The sequence below is a fragment of the Dendrobates tinctorius genome, unplaced genomic scaffold, assembly GCF_039654945.1.
Source record: "Dendrobates tinctorius isolate UK_male_01 unplaced genomic scaffold, ASM3965494v1 ptg000044l, whole genome shotgun sequence".
NCBI classification, from domain to species: Eukaryota; Metazoa; Chordata; class Amphibia; order Anura; family Dendrobatidae; genus Dendrobates; species Dendrobates tinctorius.
In genome coordinates, this window is record NW_027361712.1 from 23,202,299 (window position 1) to 23,221,559 (window position 19,261).

The 19,261-nt window shown below is 45.7% G+C and overlaps 1 protein-coding gene across 3 annotated transcripts in view; it reads left to right on the plus strand.

Annotated features, from left to right (window-relative positions):
* Positions 1–5,614: 5,614 nt before the first annotated feature.
* The window catches only part of LOC141089143 (Y+L amino acid transporter 2-like), a 52,216-nt gene continuing 38,569 nt past the window's right edge, over positions 5,615–19,261 (plus strand). Inside the window, exons 1-3 of one of the 3 annotated variants that reach the window (XM_073575465.1) lie at positions 5,615–5,763; positions 13,294–13,837; positions 17,126–17,251. In XM_073575465.1, coding sequence (XP_073431566.1) covers positions 13,333–13,837; positions 17,126–17,251 — 631 coding nt within the window. In that variant the 5' untranslated portion in view covers positions 5,615–5,763; positions 13,294–13,332. Of the gene's footprint in view, positions 5,764–7,493; positions 10,250–10,680; positions 10,814–13,293; positions 13,838–17,125; positions 17,252–19,261 lie in introns of those variants that run through there. The other 2 variants (XM_073575466.1, XM_073575467.1) reach the window with 2 other exon arrangements.

Below are 19,261 nucleotides of genomic sequence, written 5' to 3' on the forward strand. Positions count from 1 at the left end.
GGTGCAGGTCCTAAAAATTTTTTGGTAAAAATTAGAAAAATAATGTATTATTTATATAGCGCCAACATATCCATGCGCACGTCTGCGTTTCCATAGGATGTAATGTGTTATTTTGTCGCATTACGTGCGCACGCGTGCGCATGCGTTTTTTTGAGACAGGTCGGACGGACCAAAAATGAAACAGGTTGCGTCCGGCGTGCCTGGGCGCACACCACAAAAAAACGCATGTGCACGAAAACGCATATGAACACGTGCAAACGCTAGAGCATGCGCCCCCATGTTAAAGATAGGGGATCAGGACGCATGCGCATGTACGCGCACGATGCGCTGCGTTAAAAAACGCTAGTGTGAAACCAGCCTAAGTCTTTCAAAGTGGCAGCCATTACAGCAGCTCTGGCTAATAGATGATGGTCTGCGGCACTGACAAGGTGCATCTTTCAATCAGTCGGAGCACTATTATTTTCACTAGAGCTCCCAGCCGTTGATAATAGAGCAGGGTTCCTACTGGGGAGCGTAGGGATAATATTGGGGAGCGCAGGGTTCCTATTGGGGAGCGTAGGGATAATATTGGGGAGCGCAGGGTTCCTATTGGGGAGCGCAGGGATAATATTGGAGAGCGCAGGGTTCCTATTGGGGAGCGTAGGGATAATATTGGGGAGCGCAGGGTTCCTATTGGGGAGCGTAGGGATAATATTGGGGAGCGCAGGGTTCCTATTGGGGAGCGCAGGGATAATATTGGGGAGCGCAGGGTTCCTATTGGGGAGCGTAGGGATAATATTGGGGAGCGCAGGGTTCCTATTGGGGAGCGCAGGGATAATATTGGAGAGCGCAGGGTTCCTATTGGGTCAGATAGGAAACATGGCGGGATAAAGACTTGGGTGAATCATGGGGGAAAGTAAATGACAACTTGCTCATACTAGTGGAGGACAGGCTGCACACAATACAGGACATTCAGTCCAGGCCAACAATGTAAAGCTCCTCTCCGTCTTCCTGTGGTTGCTAGGACAGCCCTGTTTACTCAGCACACCATTATTAATTCATTGACCATCCCACAAACAATGCCTTTCTACCCGGCAGAAGTCCCTTTTTCTTCGTTACATCCTCCCTATGATGAGAAACTTCTTGTTTTTCGTTCTATATGAGGAACAGGACTTCCCACTTCTGACTTGTAAATATGACGACAGCTCCCAAAGAGGAATGTAGAAGCTGAGAACAGGTAGGGTCGGTCATCCCTGTGTGCCGTGCAATGTGAGAACAGACCTATTATTCCTGTGCTCCATTTACCACTTATTCTGAGACTGTCTAGGGTACATGGCGCATTGCAAATAATGGCAGTGGTGTCGCACTGCGGTTTGGGTCGCATAATAATAATAATAATAAATTTTATTTCTATAGCGCCGACATATTCCGCAGCACTTTACATTTCAGAGGGGATTTGTACAGACAATAGACATTACAGCATAACAATAATCACATAGATTATAACAGATACCAAGAGGAGTGAGGGCCCTGCTCGCAAGCTTACAATCTATGAGGAAAAATGTAGACACGAAAGGTGGGTGGTAACAATTGCCCTGATTGTTTGGACCAGCCATAATGTTAAGTGTGTAACAGTACAGACACAGAGGGCTAATGGATGCATAAAGCATGTGGGAACATGATGTGGGGAACCTGGTTATGGTAAAACTTTTGGCTGTGCCACACAGGGATAGAATAGGTTAATGTGTTGAGGCGGTAGGCCATTCTGAATAAATGCGTTTTCATGGCACGCTTAAAATTGTTGGGATTGGGAACTAATCGTATTGACCTGGGAAGTGCATTACATAGAATTGGCGCAGCACGTGTGCAGTCTTGGAGACGGGAGTGGGAGGTTCTGATTATTGAGGATGCTAACCTCAGGTCATCAGCAGAACGGAGGGCGTGGGTAGGGTGGTATACTGAAACAAGGGAGGAGATGTAGGGTGGTGCTGAGCCATGGAGGGCTTTGTGGGTGAGGGTAATAAGTTTGTACAGGATTCTAGCGTGGATGGGTAGCCAGTGTAATGACTGGCACAAGGTAAAGGCATTGGTGTAACGATTGGTGAGGAATATGATCCTGGCTGCAGCATTCAAGACAGATTGGAGGGGGGAGAGTTTGGTAAGAGGGAGACAGATTAAAAGAGAGTTACAATAGTCCAGACGAGAATGAATAAGAAAAACAGTAAGAGTTTTTGCGGAATCAAAAGTAAGAAAAGGCAGAATTCTAGAAATGTTTTTGAGGTGCAGATAACAAGAGCGAGCCAGTGATCGGATGTGGGGAGCAAAGGAAAGCTCGGAATCAAGTATGACCCCAAGACAGCGGGCATGTTGCTGGGGAGTAATAGTGGAACCACACACAGAAATGGCAATGTCGGGTATAGTTACATTAGTAGAGGGAGGAAACACAAGGTGTTCAGTCTTTGACAGGTTTAGTTTCACAGTTTCAGATATAGTGATGATGTTAGACACAGTGTTTAGACAATCGCTGGTGTTTTCTAACAAGGCAGGCGTGATATCAGGAGAAGAAGTGTATAATTGGGTGTCATCAGCATAGAGATGGTACTGGAAACCAAATCTACTGATTGTTTGACCAATAGGGGCAGTATACAAAGAGAAGAGAAGGGGGCCTAGGACTGATCCTTGAGGAACCCCAACAGTAAGGGGAAGGTGAGAGGAGGAGGAACCAGCAAAAGATACAGTAAAGGGCCAGTCACACTAAGCGAGATCGGTAGCGATATCGCTTAAGCGTCACCGATTTTGTGACGCAGCAGCGATATTTCTAGCGATATCGCTATGTGTGATACTTACCTCTGACCGGCTCCCCCGCTGGCTATCGCTGATCGCGCGAGAATGTCCTGAGCCATTTCTCGTCGGCCGCTTCCTGCTGGCGCCAACGAGCGACACGTGGACGCGGGCGGGAGGACGTCTTCATCGCCGCGACTGACAGGTAAGTAACGACCGCCGACCGCTGCTGCATCGCTGGTGAGATCTGCCTGTTTGGCAGCTAACTAGTGACCATTTAACGATGCACCAGCGATCCTGACCGGGTCGTATCGTTGTCGGGATCGCTGGTGCATCGCTAAATGTGACGGTACCCTAAAGGAGCGGTCAGAGAGATAGGAGGAGAACCAGGAGAGAATGGTGTCCTTGAGGCCAATGGAGTGGAGCATAGTGAGGAGGAGCTGATGATCCACATGCTGCAGAGAGATCCAAGAGAATTAGCATGGAGTAATGACCATTTGATTTAGCTGTTAGTAGATCATTAGAGACTTTAGTGAGGGCAGTTTCAGTAGATTGTAAAGAGCGGAAACCGGATTGGAGAGGGTCGAGAAGAGAGTTATCATGCGGCTTTGCCACCATAGACTTTAATGTGAGTCACTTGCAACCATTCTGTGATTTGGCTGTTCCTTTCCACACAAATCGAAGCTCTGTCACAGTCATACAATTGTCTGCACAACTTCACACTTGTGTGACACATATCAGCGTGTTCCCGTGTAGTCTTTGGACTATGAACCGTCCTTGTTTTAATCCATAAAGGGGCACTAAAGTCGCCCGTACATGTCAGACAGAAATGATGGTGCATATAGATGTGCCAATTTCAACCATCAATGCACCTTAACAAGGTCTCATCGACCATACACAAGCTGATTGGCGCTAGTTTACTGATCTGCTTATCTGGGAAGATGAACAATAATGGAGACAGAATGATAATCAGTACGACTGTTCTGTCCCCATAAAATATCATGTTTCCAGCAGCATGTTTCTTTTGCTAGCATAAACCGATCTGATCACCAGACAAATGAGCGTGGATGACATTGGCGGCTCTTCTGATGTTATAGGATAAGTGCAACTTTCATCACATTTATAGTCATAAAGTCCCATTTACAGATCGATCGTCAATGAGCACCCACAGGTTGTAATATGGGTAAGGGTGCAATCACCTTGCGTTCTTGCTCAGTGGTCCCATCAAAACTTGCGTCCGAACCCCCAGAGAAACAGGATTCAGGCATATGCGCCGATGGGGCCATAGACTATGGTCCGACAGAGTCAGTTTCTGCTCTGATGTGCATTATTTTCAGGAGGCTTATGCGCCCAAATTTTGCTGGGTGTTTGGACGCAAGCCCTGACGGAACCACTGAACGTGGACAAGGCCGCAGTGTGAACCTGGCTTAACCACCTAGTGACCACCAATACGTCTTTTTACTGACCTCACATATCAGACAATAGTAACCCCGACTGGTGAAAATGCAGCAGCTGTGACGGTACACTATAGCTGCACCTTCCAATATCAGCCTTTATTGGTTTTTGTCACCAACCATAGATTTTAAACCCCTTAGATGCTGCTGTCACTATGGTTAACAAAGTGTGGAGGCTCCCTCTGTAACCCTATCGGCACCCGGAGGTCATGATTGTGTGGTCCTGATGTTTGTCATGGCAATTCACGGCCAAATAAAGGCCTTGGGGTCTGCCGGCTGTAGTAGCCTGTTCAGAAGCTAGCAACTTTTAGGTGATAGAAATAACATTTTTCCTTCCTGTCATGTGACTTTGTATTAATTCCTGAACAGCATATGAATTTTTAATAAACTACCTGACAGCAGTTTTGAATACGTTGAAGGGGTTGAATAGGTCTCTAAAAAGTACTTTTTGGAAATTTCATTGAAAAAAAATCAATAATTGCTGCTACAATTTTAAACCTTCTAACATCCTAACAAAATAAAGGGATGTTGTAAAAATGGTGCTGATGTAAAGCCGACATGAGGGAAATGTTATTTAATGACTATTTTATGTGGTAGGAATCTCTGGATTGAAGGTATAATTATTCAAAGTTTGAAAATCGCTATTTTTTTAGGATTTTTTGACAAATTTCTGATATTTTTTTTATAAATAAATGCATAAAATATTGATAAATCAACCACTAATATAAAGTACAATGTGACACGAGAAAACATTCTCAAAACCAATGCGATCTGTGGAAGTGTTCTAGAATTATGACCACATAAAGTGACACTGGTCAGGTTGGAAGAATTTGGCCCGGTCACTAAGGGGTTGAGACCTGTAGACAGAGGCTGGAAACAATAGACAATGCAATCACCCATTGTGTACACACTTTACTGTAGGGTTTCCACAGAACCATTGCATGCTCTCCCCGTGTTTGTGGGGGGAGACATACTGACAGGGAACATAGCTTGTGAGTCCCAATGGGGACAGTGATGTCAGTAAGGAATATACATGTATATATAGTGCCAGCCTCCTGGGCCCCGGGACAAGGGCAGGGTAATGGCCAGAATGTGTGTGGCAGCGTTACTCTCCATCCAGGAGGCTATGGAGCCGCATTCTCCGGGAGATTTACCAGTAATACAGACTCCCGAGATAAGCGGCTTTCCCAGGCTGGGAGGGGGCAGCCCACTAGCGGGAAACCCTCCGCCCCGGTCACTCTGCAGGGTGCGGGGCTCCCGGGGGTCGTTCTGAAGCAGCTCCCCCCAGCACGGCCACTTTCCTCCTCACCTTCCTCTCCTGAGTGCTCCCTGCCCCCCCGCTGCCTCCATCCTCCTCCCCCCGCTGATAAGAAATGCTTTCTCCACAACTCTCAGAATTCGCTGAGTGATCTTGTCTTCTTTCGAAATCCTGTTGTTTCTGTACCTTGCACCCTCCTCCCGGCCCTCAGCTAAACGGGCAGTGCTCCTGTGCGCTGCCTCTTCAGTGTCAGCAGCGGCAGCCGAGGGCAGCAGAAGGCTTCCAGGAGCAGTGAGTGTGAGCCGACCCCGTCAGGACTAGCCGTACACCTCAGGGTAGACATACACCCACTAGTGTACCCACTATATCCCCCCACACACCTTACATCACAGACCTATCCCTCAGCTAACACCTACACCCACTAGTGTACCAACTATATCCCCCTCAGGTTAGACATACACCCACTAGTGTACCCACTATATCCCCCCACACACCTTACATCACAGACCTATCCCTCAGGTTACACCTACACCCACTAGTGTACCAACTATATCCCCCTCAGGTTAGACATACACCCACTAGTGTACCCACTATATCCCCCCACACACCTTACATCACAGACCTATCACTCAGGTTACACTTACACCCACTAGTGTACCCACTATATCCCCCCACACACCTTACATCACAGACCTATCCCTCAGGTTACACCTACACCCACTAGTGTACCAACTATATCCCCCTCAGGTTAGACATACACCCACTAGTGTACCCACTATATCCCCCCACACACCTTACATCACAGACCTATCCCTCAGGTTACACTTACACCCACTAGTGTACCCACTATATCCCCCCACACACCTTACATCACAGACCTATCCCTCAGCTAACACCTACACCCACTAGTGTACCCACTATATCCCCCCACACACCTTACATCACAGACCTATCCCTCAGGTTACACATACACCCACTAGTGTACCCACTATATCCCCCCACACACCTTACATCACAGACCTATCCCTCAGGTTACACATACACCCACTAGTGTACCCACTATATCCCCCCACACACCTTACATCACAGACCTATCCCTCAGCTAACACATACACCCACTAGTGTACCAACTATATCCCCCTCAGGTTAGACATACACCCACTAGTGTACCCACTATATCCCCCCACACACCTTACATCACAGGTTACACATACACCCACTAGTGTACCCACTATATCCCCCCACACACCTTACATCACAGGTTACACATACACCCACTAGTGTACCCACTATATCCCCCACACACCTTACATCACAGACCTATCCCTCAACTAACACCTACACCCACTAGTGTACCCACTATATCCCCCCACACACCTTACATCACAGACCTATCCCTCAGCTAACACATACACCCACTAGTGTACCAACTATATCCCCCTCAGGTTAGACATACACCCACTAGTGTACCCACTATATCCCCCCACACACCTTACATCACAGGTTACACATACACCCACTAGTGTACCCACTATATCCCCCCACACACCTTACATCACAGGTTACACATACACCCACTAGTGTACCCACTATATCCCCCCACACACCTTACATCACAGACCTATCCCTCAGCTAACACCTACACCCACTAGTGTACCCACTATATCCCCCCACACACCTTACATCACAGACCTATCCCTCAGCTAACACATACACCCACTAGTGTACCAACTATATCCCCCTCAGGTTAGACATACACCCACTAGTGTACCCACTATATCCCCCCACACACCTTACATCACAGGTTACACATACACCCACTAGTGTACCCACTATATCCCCCCACACACCTTACATCACAGGTTACACATACACCCACTAGTGTACCCACTATATCCCCCCACACACCTTACATCACAGACCTATCCCTCAGCTAACACCTACACCCACTAGTGTACCCACCATATCCCCCTCAGGTTAGACATACACCCACTAGTGTACCCACTATATCCCCCCACACATCTTACATCACAGACCTATCCCTCAGGTTACACCTACACCCACTAGTGTACCAACTATATCCCCCTCAGGTTAGACATACACCCACTAGTGTACCCACTATATCCCCCACACACCTTACATCACAGACCTATCCCTCAGGTTACACCTACACCCACTAGTGTACCCACTATGTCCCCCCACATCTTACATCTCTAGACCTATCCCTGAGGTTACATCTACACCCACTAGTGTACCCACAATATCCCCCACACCTTACATCACTATACCTATCCCTCAGGTTACACATACACCCACTAGTGTACCCACTATATCCCCCCACACACCTTACATCACAGACCTATCCCTCAGCTAACACCTACACCCACTAGTGTACCCACCATATCCCCCTCAGGTTAGACATACACCCACTAGTGTACCCACTATATCCCCCCACACACCTTACATCACAGACCTATCCCTCAGCTAACACCTACACCCACTAGTGTACCCACCATATCCCCCTCAGGTTAGACATACATCCAACTAGTGTACCCACTATATCCCCCCACACACCTTACATCACTACACCAATCCCTCAGGTTACACCTACACCCACTAGTGTACCCACCATATCCCCCCACACCTTACATCACAAGACCTATCCCTCAGGTTACACCTACACCCACTAGTGTACCCACCATATCCCCCCACACCTTACATCACAAGAGCTATCCCTCAGGTTACACCTACACCCACTAGTGTACCCACTATATCCCCCCACACCTTACATCACAAGAGCTATCCCTCAGGTTACACCTACACCCACTAGTGTACCCACTATATCCCCCCACACCTTACATCACTAGACCTATCCCTCAGGTTACACATACACCCACTAGTGTACCAACCATATCCCCCCACACCTTACATCACTACACCAATCCCTCAGGTTACACCTACACCCACTAGTGTACCCACCATATCCCCCCACACCTTACATCACTACACCAATCCCTCAGGTTACACCTACACCCACTAGTGTACCCACCATATCCCCCCACACCTTACATCACCAGAGCTATCCCTCAGGTTACACCTACACCCACTAGTGTACCCACTATATCCCCCCACACCTTACATCACTAGACCTATCCCTCAGGTTACACATACACCCACTAGTGTACCCACCATATCCCCCCACACCTTACATCACTAGACCTATCTCTCAGGTTACACCTACACCCACTAGTGTACCCACCATATCCCCCCACATCTTACATCACTAGACCTATCCCTCAGGTTACACCTACACCCACTAGTGTACCCACCATATCCCCCCACATCTTACATCACTAGACCTATCCCTCAGATTACACCTACACCCACTAGTGTACCCACCATATCCCCCCACACCTTACATCACTAGACCTATCCCTCAGGTTACATCTACACCCATTAGTGTACCCACCATATCCCCCCACACCTTACATCACAAGACCTATCCCTCAGGTTACACCTACACCCACTAGTGTACCCACCATATCCCCCCACACCTTACATCACTACACCAATCCCTCAGGTTACACCTACACCCACTAGTGTACCCACCATATCCCCCCACACCTTACATCACTACACCAATCCCTCAGGTTACACATACACCCACTAGTGTACCCACCATATCCCCCCACACCTTACATCACTACACCAATCCCTCAGGTTACACCTACACCCACTAGTGTACCCACCATATCCCCCCACACCTTACATCACAAGAGCTATCCCTCAGGTTACACCTACACCCACTAGTGTACCCACTATATCCCCCCACACCTTACATCACTAGACCTATCCCTCAGGTTACACATACACCCACTAGTGTACCCACCATATCCCCCCACACCTTACATCACTAGACCTATCTCTCAGGTTACACCTACACCCACTAGTGTACCCACCATATCCCCCCACATCTTACATCACTAGACCTATCCCTCAGGTTACACCTACACCCACTAGTGTACCCACCATATCCCCCCACATCTTACATCACTAGACCTATCCCTCAGATTACACCTACACCCACTAGTGTACCCACCATATCCCCCCACACCTTACATCACTAGACCTATCCCTCAGGTTACATCTACACCCATTAGTGTACCCACCATATCCCCCCACACCTTACATCACAAGACCTATCCCTCAGGTTACACATACACCCACTAGTGTACCCACCATTTCCCCCCACACCTTACATCACTACACCTATCTCTCAGGTTACACCTACACCCACTAGTGTACCCACCTTATCACCCCACACCTTATATCACAGTCCTAGCCCACAGGTTACACATACACCCACTAGTGTACCCACCATATCCCCCCACACCTTACATCACTACACCTACCCATCTGCACCCACATCACATAACTGTGCATTTGCCCCTCAGGTTTCACCTATACCCACTACTGTCCCCACCATACCCCTCCACCATCACTACATAGTCACTGTGCTCCTGTCACACATATATTGGTCAGTGTACCCACCACCATCTCCACTCACCCTGTTGTCACGGCTTACAGTCTGGTCCCCACAGACCCTCAACCTTCTGCTGATGACTGGACCTATCCCACTGGCCGTGTCACCTCAGCGTTACCAAGACCACTCAGTAGCCCCCGATTATTGCCACGACTCTGAAGACGTTCACACCATGCTGTTTTTACTGTTGCGGTTCCTGTTCTCGGAGCGTGCTGAATATTCCCCAGCTGGTCGGTCAGTATACACCAGAGATGGCAGGTTTGCTCCAGAATAGCAGCATGTGTAGCTCATGGTTACTGGGTCTCTGGGACCCCATCACTATGGTGGGAGCTGTGAGTGCAGGTTAGATCAGGACCCTCCATTATGGAGATGGTAGAATTGTGGCTGTAATCTCAAGCGACTCGTGGAGTCTCCATGATCATTAATAAGGCTTTTATTGAGCTCAAGACTTTAGATCGAGGATGTGGTGATTGGTGGATGCCGAGCGCCCCCAGAATGGCAGGGTGTGTGGCAATTGGCCGTGATCAGTGCCGGGGTCACAGCTGGCTGCGGTTGTTTATACCTCTGGGAACACTTTTCAGGACTTTGCTCCCATAGGCCGGGCATTAATAACTAACTTCCTAGAATAAGTAAACTTGTCACTTACTTAAAGGTGAAGCTGATGCCTCAGGCTTATTTTCTCAGGCATGCACAAAACACATGAGACTGACAACGTGAAAGCTCTGGCACTTTCATGTGGATATTATGGAATGGTTGACAGCTGCCATGGCAACGATGACCATCAGAGCCAACTATAAGGTGACTGACGGTGACGGGACTGGCTTCTTCACCCAAGCGGTTCTTGTCACTCTTCCCATTTTGTGGTGTTTTTGTGGTGCTTGTTTTAGCTCTTGTAAGGCTCATATACAAGGCTCAGACAAATGCAGCTTGTTTCAAGAGTGGAAAATAATCAGGGTGTAAAAGAGTGAGAGAAGGGGATCTGACGGGCATAGCAAAGACCAGGCTGCCTGGGCATGTGCCTTGGGTGCTAGGTGCCAGAGGAAGATGCTGAGAAGTCACTCTGCCTTGACCAAAGATTTCATTTGCAGCATTGACTTTTGTCAGCGAGAATAATCTTTGCTCCAGATAAGGAAAGCCTAGCTTTCCTCTAGGTTCCAGAAGCTTAAATGGATATTCCCATCTCCAATATCTTATCCCAATATGTAGGAGCTGTAATAATATTAATCTTAGCAAATATCTTCAATTAGAAATGTAGTATAGTTCTTCTGATAAGCTATGTTGCTTACTATTTTGCAGTAGCTTAGTTATCCATGGTTACAACCACTAACAACCTGTCACTATATGAGTGGTTGTAACCATGGATACCTAAGCTACTACAACATAGTAAGCAACATAGCTTATCAGAAGAACTATACTACATTTCTAATTGGAGGTATTTGCTAACATTAATATTATTACACCTCCTACATATTAGGATAGGATCTTGGAGATTATTATTTATTTATTATGTTTGCTTCTATAGCACCATCATGTCCCTCAGCACTTTACATAAATTATCATTACTGTCTCCATTGGGGCTCATTATCTAGATTCCCTATCAGTATGTCTTTGGAGTGTAGGAGGAAACCCACTCACACACAGGGAGAGAATACAAACTCCTTGCAGATCTTGCCCTTGGTGGGATTTGAACCCAGGATCCAAGCACTGACAGAGCAACAGTGCTAACCACTGAGCCACCGTGCAGATGGGAATACCCCTTAAAGCTCCCACCAATGCCAAGAACAAGGGGCTTCGGATCAGTACACAGCCATTCTTGAGTGTAGAGGTCCCTATTCACATACTATTCACATACTATTCTTATTTCAAGACCTATTGATTAAAATGAACTTTGTTTGTGGGGGAAACTCCATTAACTTGTCAGATGATCTCATACCTTAGGTGGATGCCACTTGTAGGTCCTGTTTGGCTAATACCTGTAAAAACTATTTAAAATTACCAGAAATGTTAAAATACATACAGCTAATATAACTGATCTCTTATTTTTTGTTATTATATCATACAGGTCAGGTATGGGTCCTTGGCTTTCTGGGCATTGCAGATAACAGTCTGCCGTTGGTCTGCCCTGGGTGGACAGGAATAATACCTATACATGTAGCAAGTCCTGGAATTTGGGTCTTTGGGCAATTATAAAATGTGCAGACACATGTTGGCATAAAGTGGCATACCTCACCCGTTAGCTCCAATTTGTAAATGAAGATATACAATATATACTCCATGGTATAAGACTTTTTTAATAATCCACTGTACAAGAATGCCACAATAAAAAATGATATACAGAAGTATACCACTCGGCAGATGCTAAGAAGGGTCTCTCTTGTGCTTTGTGGGGGGAAGGAGCCCTGTGCTATGCATGTATTAGACTTTCTGCTGGGGACTTTTCTCACTGCATATGCCATACTTCGGGCTGAGACATGGTCATCACAGAGTCTTAGGTGACTGCACTCCGTGGAAGCTGAATGCAGGAGTACCCTTAATTGCATTTTAACCCCAAAGTAATACATAGTGTATAATAAAGGTACATATAGAAATACTGCAGGAATGGAGAAAGGTGGAACTTGATGATCCTAGGTCTTTTTTCAACCTATGTAAATATGCTTGTAGGCTAGAAAAAGTATGTTTAAAAATTGGATCCCATCAGCCTGACTCCAAAGGTCTAAGAAACGTAAACTTCCCTTTTCTTTTTATGTCATTAGACAGTGTTTGGTTTACTAGCTCAAAAATATATTCCACCATGTTTTTTGTTGACCGTTTTTATCACTTTTTGCTATTTTGTATTATGTCAACGGACTACCTGTAATGACAAACACAGCATTGTTATAAAAATACATCATGGCCAGGTGCTCAGTAATGTGATATAAAAGGAACAAGAATATTGTGTACATTGCTACTATGATGATTTTATCTACAATAGGTTTTATTTGGCCAGATTTGGTATTTTCGGGTACTCTTCCGATGTAACTAAGTCTTCGGCTTTGGACTTCTTTGGTGCTGCATGGGTTCTGCGTCTTGAAAACTGAAAGATTCGGGAACAATTACTAACCCTATCTAATGTATAAATAGCCTAAACTAGAGAATCATCTGAAAACGACCGAATCCCTGAGTGTACCTGACTGCTTGTTTTCCGAGTTTACAACATGTAGCAGTGGTCAGTCCTCCGCTGTAACGTTTTGATGTGTATGGCTTTTTAGCTCACCCTCTGACCTCTCCTATTCTCCTAGCTGGACATGCTGTTGTGCTGCTGACTCTTTCATTCCACCATGGGTATCTCCACTAAATACACATCAGCTGCCACCGAGGAGCCAACTCCGAACGGAAAAAATGGAACTGCAACCAACTCCAGCTCTCAGGAATCCATGAAACTCAAGAAGGAGATCTCATTGATAAATGGGGTTTGTCTAATTGTGGGCAATATGATTGGCTCTGGGATTTTTGTGTCGCCAAAGGGGGTCTTGATTTATAGCGCTTCATATGGTCTTTCACTTGTGATCTGGGCGGTTGGAGGAGTGTTTTCGATATTTGGTGCGTTATGTTATGCAGAATTAGGCACCACTATTACCAAGTCAGGAGCGAGCTATGCCTACATCCTGGAGGCCTTTGGTGGCTTTATAGCCTTTATTAGGCTATGGACTTCTCTGCTAATCATTGAGCCTACGAGCCAAGCTGTTATTGCCATTACCTTCGCCAACTACATGGTGCAACCCATCTTCCCATCCTGTGAGTCTCCCTACTCTGCAAACAGACTCATAGCAGCGACGTGCATAGGTAAGAAGACAATGACGTCACGTTTTGGACATGATGCGATATTAACATGTATTTGGCTCACAGAATGTCTGTATGTACTGTGTATGTAGCTGGGTATAGAAATGAAATCCACATAAAGTGTGTAACTTGTGTAAATACATGGGATTACTTATCTTGTAATCCCAGAGCTGAATCCCAGAGCTGCATTCACAATTCTGCATGTTGCTATTGGATACGGACCCGTAGACGATCTACACTTACGAGAATACTACGAAGGGCTGCTGTATGACTGCAGCTCAGAAACCATCAGGAATGCAAATGAACTATTATTCCAGATCAGAACATGACCATAAGAGCAGAGTCAGACGGCCGTATAATTCGTGGGAGAATCGCATCGCAGTGCATGGACTGGCCCGGCACCTCTCCTGACCTGAGCAAGACAGCGTGATGGATTACTATGCGGCTGTCAAGCTCAGGTCAGGAGAGGTGCCGACAGCCAGTACAGGTTTTACGGTGCGATTCTCGCAGGAGAAATACGGCAGTGTGTCTCTGCCCTAAAAGATAATGTCCCACTTTGTCATGATAAAGGTGGACTTCCGCTTACTCTTTGTTGTACGGTCCCGCATTCTCACTGCATCAAACAGTTCCAGCAAAGTGGATGGGATTTATAGAGCTCTCCTGCCCACGGTGCTTCTTTTTTCACTCAGTGTAAATCCGCAACATGTCAATTTCTCTTGCGGGTACGCGGAGTCTTATGTGCAGATTTTTCCTATTGATTTTCATTAGATGCAGAAAATCCACAGCTAAAAAAAGCACACACGTGTTTTTACTGCTTTTCATAGCCAAATACCAGAAGTATAAAAAAAAACAAATCAGCTTTATTTAAAACATGATATACAAAAAGAGACAAAATAAACAGCGTCAAAAACGCGTCAAAAACACACTCAAAAATGCAATGAAAAAAATGCAATACCAAAAAGTTGTCAAACATTCCCATGAAGAGCGTTTGGTGAGTTTTTGATGTTGACAATTTTCTGCAGCGTTTCTTTGGTTGCTTGCGTTTCTTTTTTTTGCGTTTTGGAGTATGTTTTTTTTTTTTACATTGTGTTTTGATGCTGTGGTTTTTCCTCTATTTTTGGTGTGTCATGTTTTAAATTAAGTGGCATTGCGTTTGATACTTCTTGTTATTTGTCTTTCATGCAGTTAGGTATATGCGTTTTTTTTGTGGATTTTCCGCATCTAGTGTAATTCTGTGGGTAAAATCTGCACATAACACTCGGCGTACCCGCAAGAGAAATTGTCATGTTGTCGTCGATGTGAAACACGCACTGCAGGTCAGTTTACACTGAGTGAATAAAAAGCACAGTGGGCGAGAGATTCCTATAAATCCCGTTCACTTTACTAGAACTAGAAGGCTTTATGTTTTGGTGCAGCGAAAATGCGCAGCTTCAAAAACTCAGGATAAACTCATTGCAGGAACTCAAGGGGTGTTCCCATCTCCAAAATAACATCCCAATATGTAGTAGGTGGAATAATAATAATAGCAAATACCTCCAGTTAGAAATGTAGTATAGTTCTCCTGATTTGCTATGTCGCTTACCCCATGTGCAGGGCATTGCAGTAACTTAGTTATCCATGGTTACAACTACTAACAGCTGTCTTACTGGCACTGTATTACTGCTTGTAACCATGGATACCTAAGCTACTGCAATGCCCTGCACATGGGGTAAGCGGAGTAGCTTACCAGAAGAACTATTCTACATTTCTAATTGTAGGTATTTGCTAATATTATTATTATTACACCTACTACATATTGGGATAGGATCCTGGAGATGGGAACACCCCTTTAACCTAAGAGAACCATCATGTCGTGTGTTAAAGTCATGTGCCGGACCCATATGGAAGTGAAACTCTGATTGCTGAGTGATGATATTCGGAAATGGGAAGGCGCGTTCTGCGTGTCTGCCTGATGTGCAGTGCTGAGTATTTGCTTAGCAGTCCTTCTCTCATTTCAGTGTTCCCATCTGCTGGGCTTCCCTTATTTTTGTCTTTTGAAATGCGAGGTCCCTGGTCTGTGTGTAACAGGATGTGGGTGGAAAGTGGTACACAAGGAAGTGCGGCAGTGGGTCTTTTGCTGACAGCAGCAGGACGGTCTCATGACTGCCGGGGACAATACATCCCCACTGATGTCACAAAAGCGGCCAAATCTCTGTCTACAAAGAGAAGTTCAGGCGGCCCATGACTAATGTGCGCTATCGCTGCCTGGCGGGGGAGAAATAGACCAGATTGCAGGGCTGGGCTCTGGAATTGTTCTCCCGGACCTGTACTTACATGACATGTCGAATCCCAATATGTTTTACCTGAGGAGCGGCTTGAGCCCACTCAGCCTCCTCTGTGAAGGAGTCATGTTCAGGGTTGCTATCCTGAGTTTTGTTTTTTTCTGGACAGCTTATCCAAAAATCACAGCCAGCTAATATTATACAAACTCATTGGAAAACGCAATGAATCATACCAATTATTAACGATATATGTGTGAAATCACTGGAAATTCCTGTGAATGTTTCACACTTTCCGGCCTGTGCACAGATGGGAATACTCGGCCCGGCCAGTGACCCCACCGACTGCGACATCAGCCCGAGAAATCAATCACAGTAACCATCCGTTTTTGGTGATAGTCTCTGATTTTTTCATGGATTTTTCAGGCATTTATGGACAGTTGGTAGCCCAGATATTGTAATTTACTTTCTATGTACACATCCCTCTCTAGTAACTTGTATTACTAGTGCTAGTGCCTAGCTTTCAGTCAACGTAGTAACATAGGGCAGCACTGGCACTGCAAAACATATGGGGCCTATATACCCATGTCTCCCAAAAGCAGAATTGAATTTTTCGAGTTATGTTCCCTGCTATGTATTGTTGAATATTGTATCTCAATCATGTCCAGCTATTACTATAGATATATTAGCTGTCATATTAATACGCCTTTGACTGAAAGGGCACAAAAAGGTCTCCATTGGAATATCAAACATCCATGAATGTTACCATTGGACATCAGTGTACACCAATTACATCAAATGAAAGTTCCAGCACGACCATGTCTGTCTGTAGAGCTGAAGGACAATCCCTTTAACTGTCAATGGAGGCTCTACAGCATTTGATCATTTTGGGTTCCGGGATCTTACTACTAACTTGTTGAATGTTAAATGTCATCTGGATGACCTACCATGAATTAGTTAGAAGTATTACAGTATACATTTTAGTTCATTGCTCCATATGAAAACATAACTCACTTTTTTTGCCTCCTCCTAGCGCTCCTCACCTTTGTGAACTGTGCTTATGTAAAATGGGGTACACGCGTCCAGGATGTCTTCACTTATGCCAAAGTAGTGGCCCTCATCGCTGTCATCATTGCTGGAATTGTGAAAATCTGCAAAGGTAAGTTATAGGGGAAATGACTATGCACCTTGGTTGCACATCTCTACAATTAGCGTTATGAATTAAAGGTACTCTGTCGCCAATAGAGATGAGTGGATCGATTCATAGGATTCCAGTCCAGGATCCAGGTCAATAGTACCTGGCAGCTAGACAGGATGCCTACGAATCTCTTACCGTACGGCGCCCCCGACGCGCCATTTGATTTTTCAGGGCTGGTGAGACACCATCTGTGCAACAAGACAATGTGTACAGGAAGCTGCCAATCAGTGGTGTGGGTAGTATTATAAAGGGCTTAGCATTCATAGTACTGATCTATGTACAGCAGAGAAAACAAGGAGACTAGCAAAACTGCATAAAGCAATCCAGTAAGTGATACATCACTGGAATCAGGGTCTCTGCCCCTATATCATACTTCTCTCAGATTACAAAGCAAAAATCTGCTGGCAGATACCCTTTAAGCTGGCCATACATTTTAGAGGTACACTTCTTTGGCTTGTAGTTTTTCCTCCTAATATACGCCCGATTCAGCCAAACGTGCCTATGTTGTGAGTCGGGAAAGGAAATTAGAAGCCGCCAGGCACCTCTAAAGATTATCTTTCTTGAGAACAAAATAATTGGGTGTATTAAATCCTCTATATCTGACCCTGCTTTTACCCACCATCTGCCATCGGGCACCACCATATACATTAGATGGCCGAATAAGGTGGGCTAGGCCATCATTCATCTAATGTCTATGGACACTTATATTGAAATGGATTGTTATCAACATACACAGGAAGGAAGGCCATTATCTCGCAATGTGTGCTATCATCTTCCATTAGGGTACTTTTGTGCAAATTGCCTATCTTCTCATGGTCGAACTTGACTCACACAGTTTGAAGGTCGTAAGATTATATAGCAATAACAACTGTATAACATAAGTGAGATACGGTCAGAATGTCCCTGAATATGGACGTCACATTACATTAATTACACAGCCACTGAATACTGTTTGGCACTGTGAACTAATACCCAATATGATAGAACTAAAGTCAGCAGTTATATAGTTCACATAAACTGCATAGTGCTGGTTACAGATCAGCGTTGCTTCTGCCCCATATATACATCCACACTAGTCTGAAACCAGAAAATTAACTGGTAGCAGGTAGTTGCTAATTATCTGCCTGTTCTGCACAGGAACGATCTCACCCGGCAATTCCTCTGCTTCATTTCTCCTGTTGTCATCAGAGCAGCTCTTCCTCTTCTAGTCTGCTCTGTCAACAGAGCATCACTGCAGATGTAATGCTGATTGACAGCTTGATCCCTGCAGTTCGGCAGCGGGGAGCAGGAATTCAATCAGCATGACATCAGCAGAGATACCCATTCAACTGAGCAGAGCATAAGAGAAGACACTGCTCTTTCAATGTGACCTCATCGAAAGCTGGGGAATCGCCAGCAGGAGCGTTACTTGAGCAGTGTGAGCCGGCAGTGATCAGCATTGGGCAAAACAGGCCAGTAGCTATCAACTACCTGCCTGATGGTTCTTGGCCCCATATCAAAAATAATAAGAGTCCCCAATAACTTCCTTAACCCCTTCACGACCTATGACGTATAGGTACGTCATAGATCGTATCCGCGGACTCCACGCGGGCTTAGTGCTGGAGCCCACATGTTCTCCGGAACATGTCAGCTGATTTTGCAGTTTGACATGTGCCCCTAACAGCCATGATCGGATTGATCTCTGACAGCGGCATTTAACATGCTCGAGCCGGAAGCGCATCACAAACTCCGCCCATTGGCGCCTGTGTCACATAACTGTGGGTCGCCAATGGGTTGGCATGACAACTCGGGGTCTGCCGGAGACCCATGTGATTGTCATCGCCTGATTGCTGTGAGCGCCGCCCTGTGGCCGGCGCTCATAGCAGATGAGCATTTTAGCTACACATAGCAAGGCTATGTAGCACAGCAGACTATTGAAGCTAGTGAAAAGTAAAAAAAAATGGGTTAAAAAATAATAAAAGTTCAAATTAC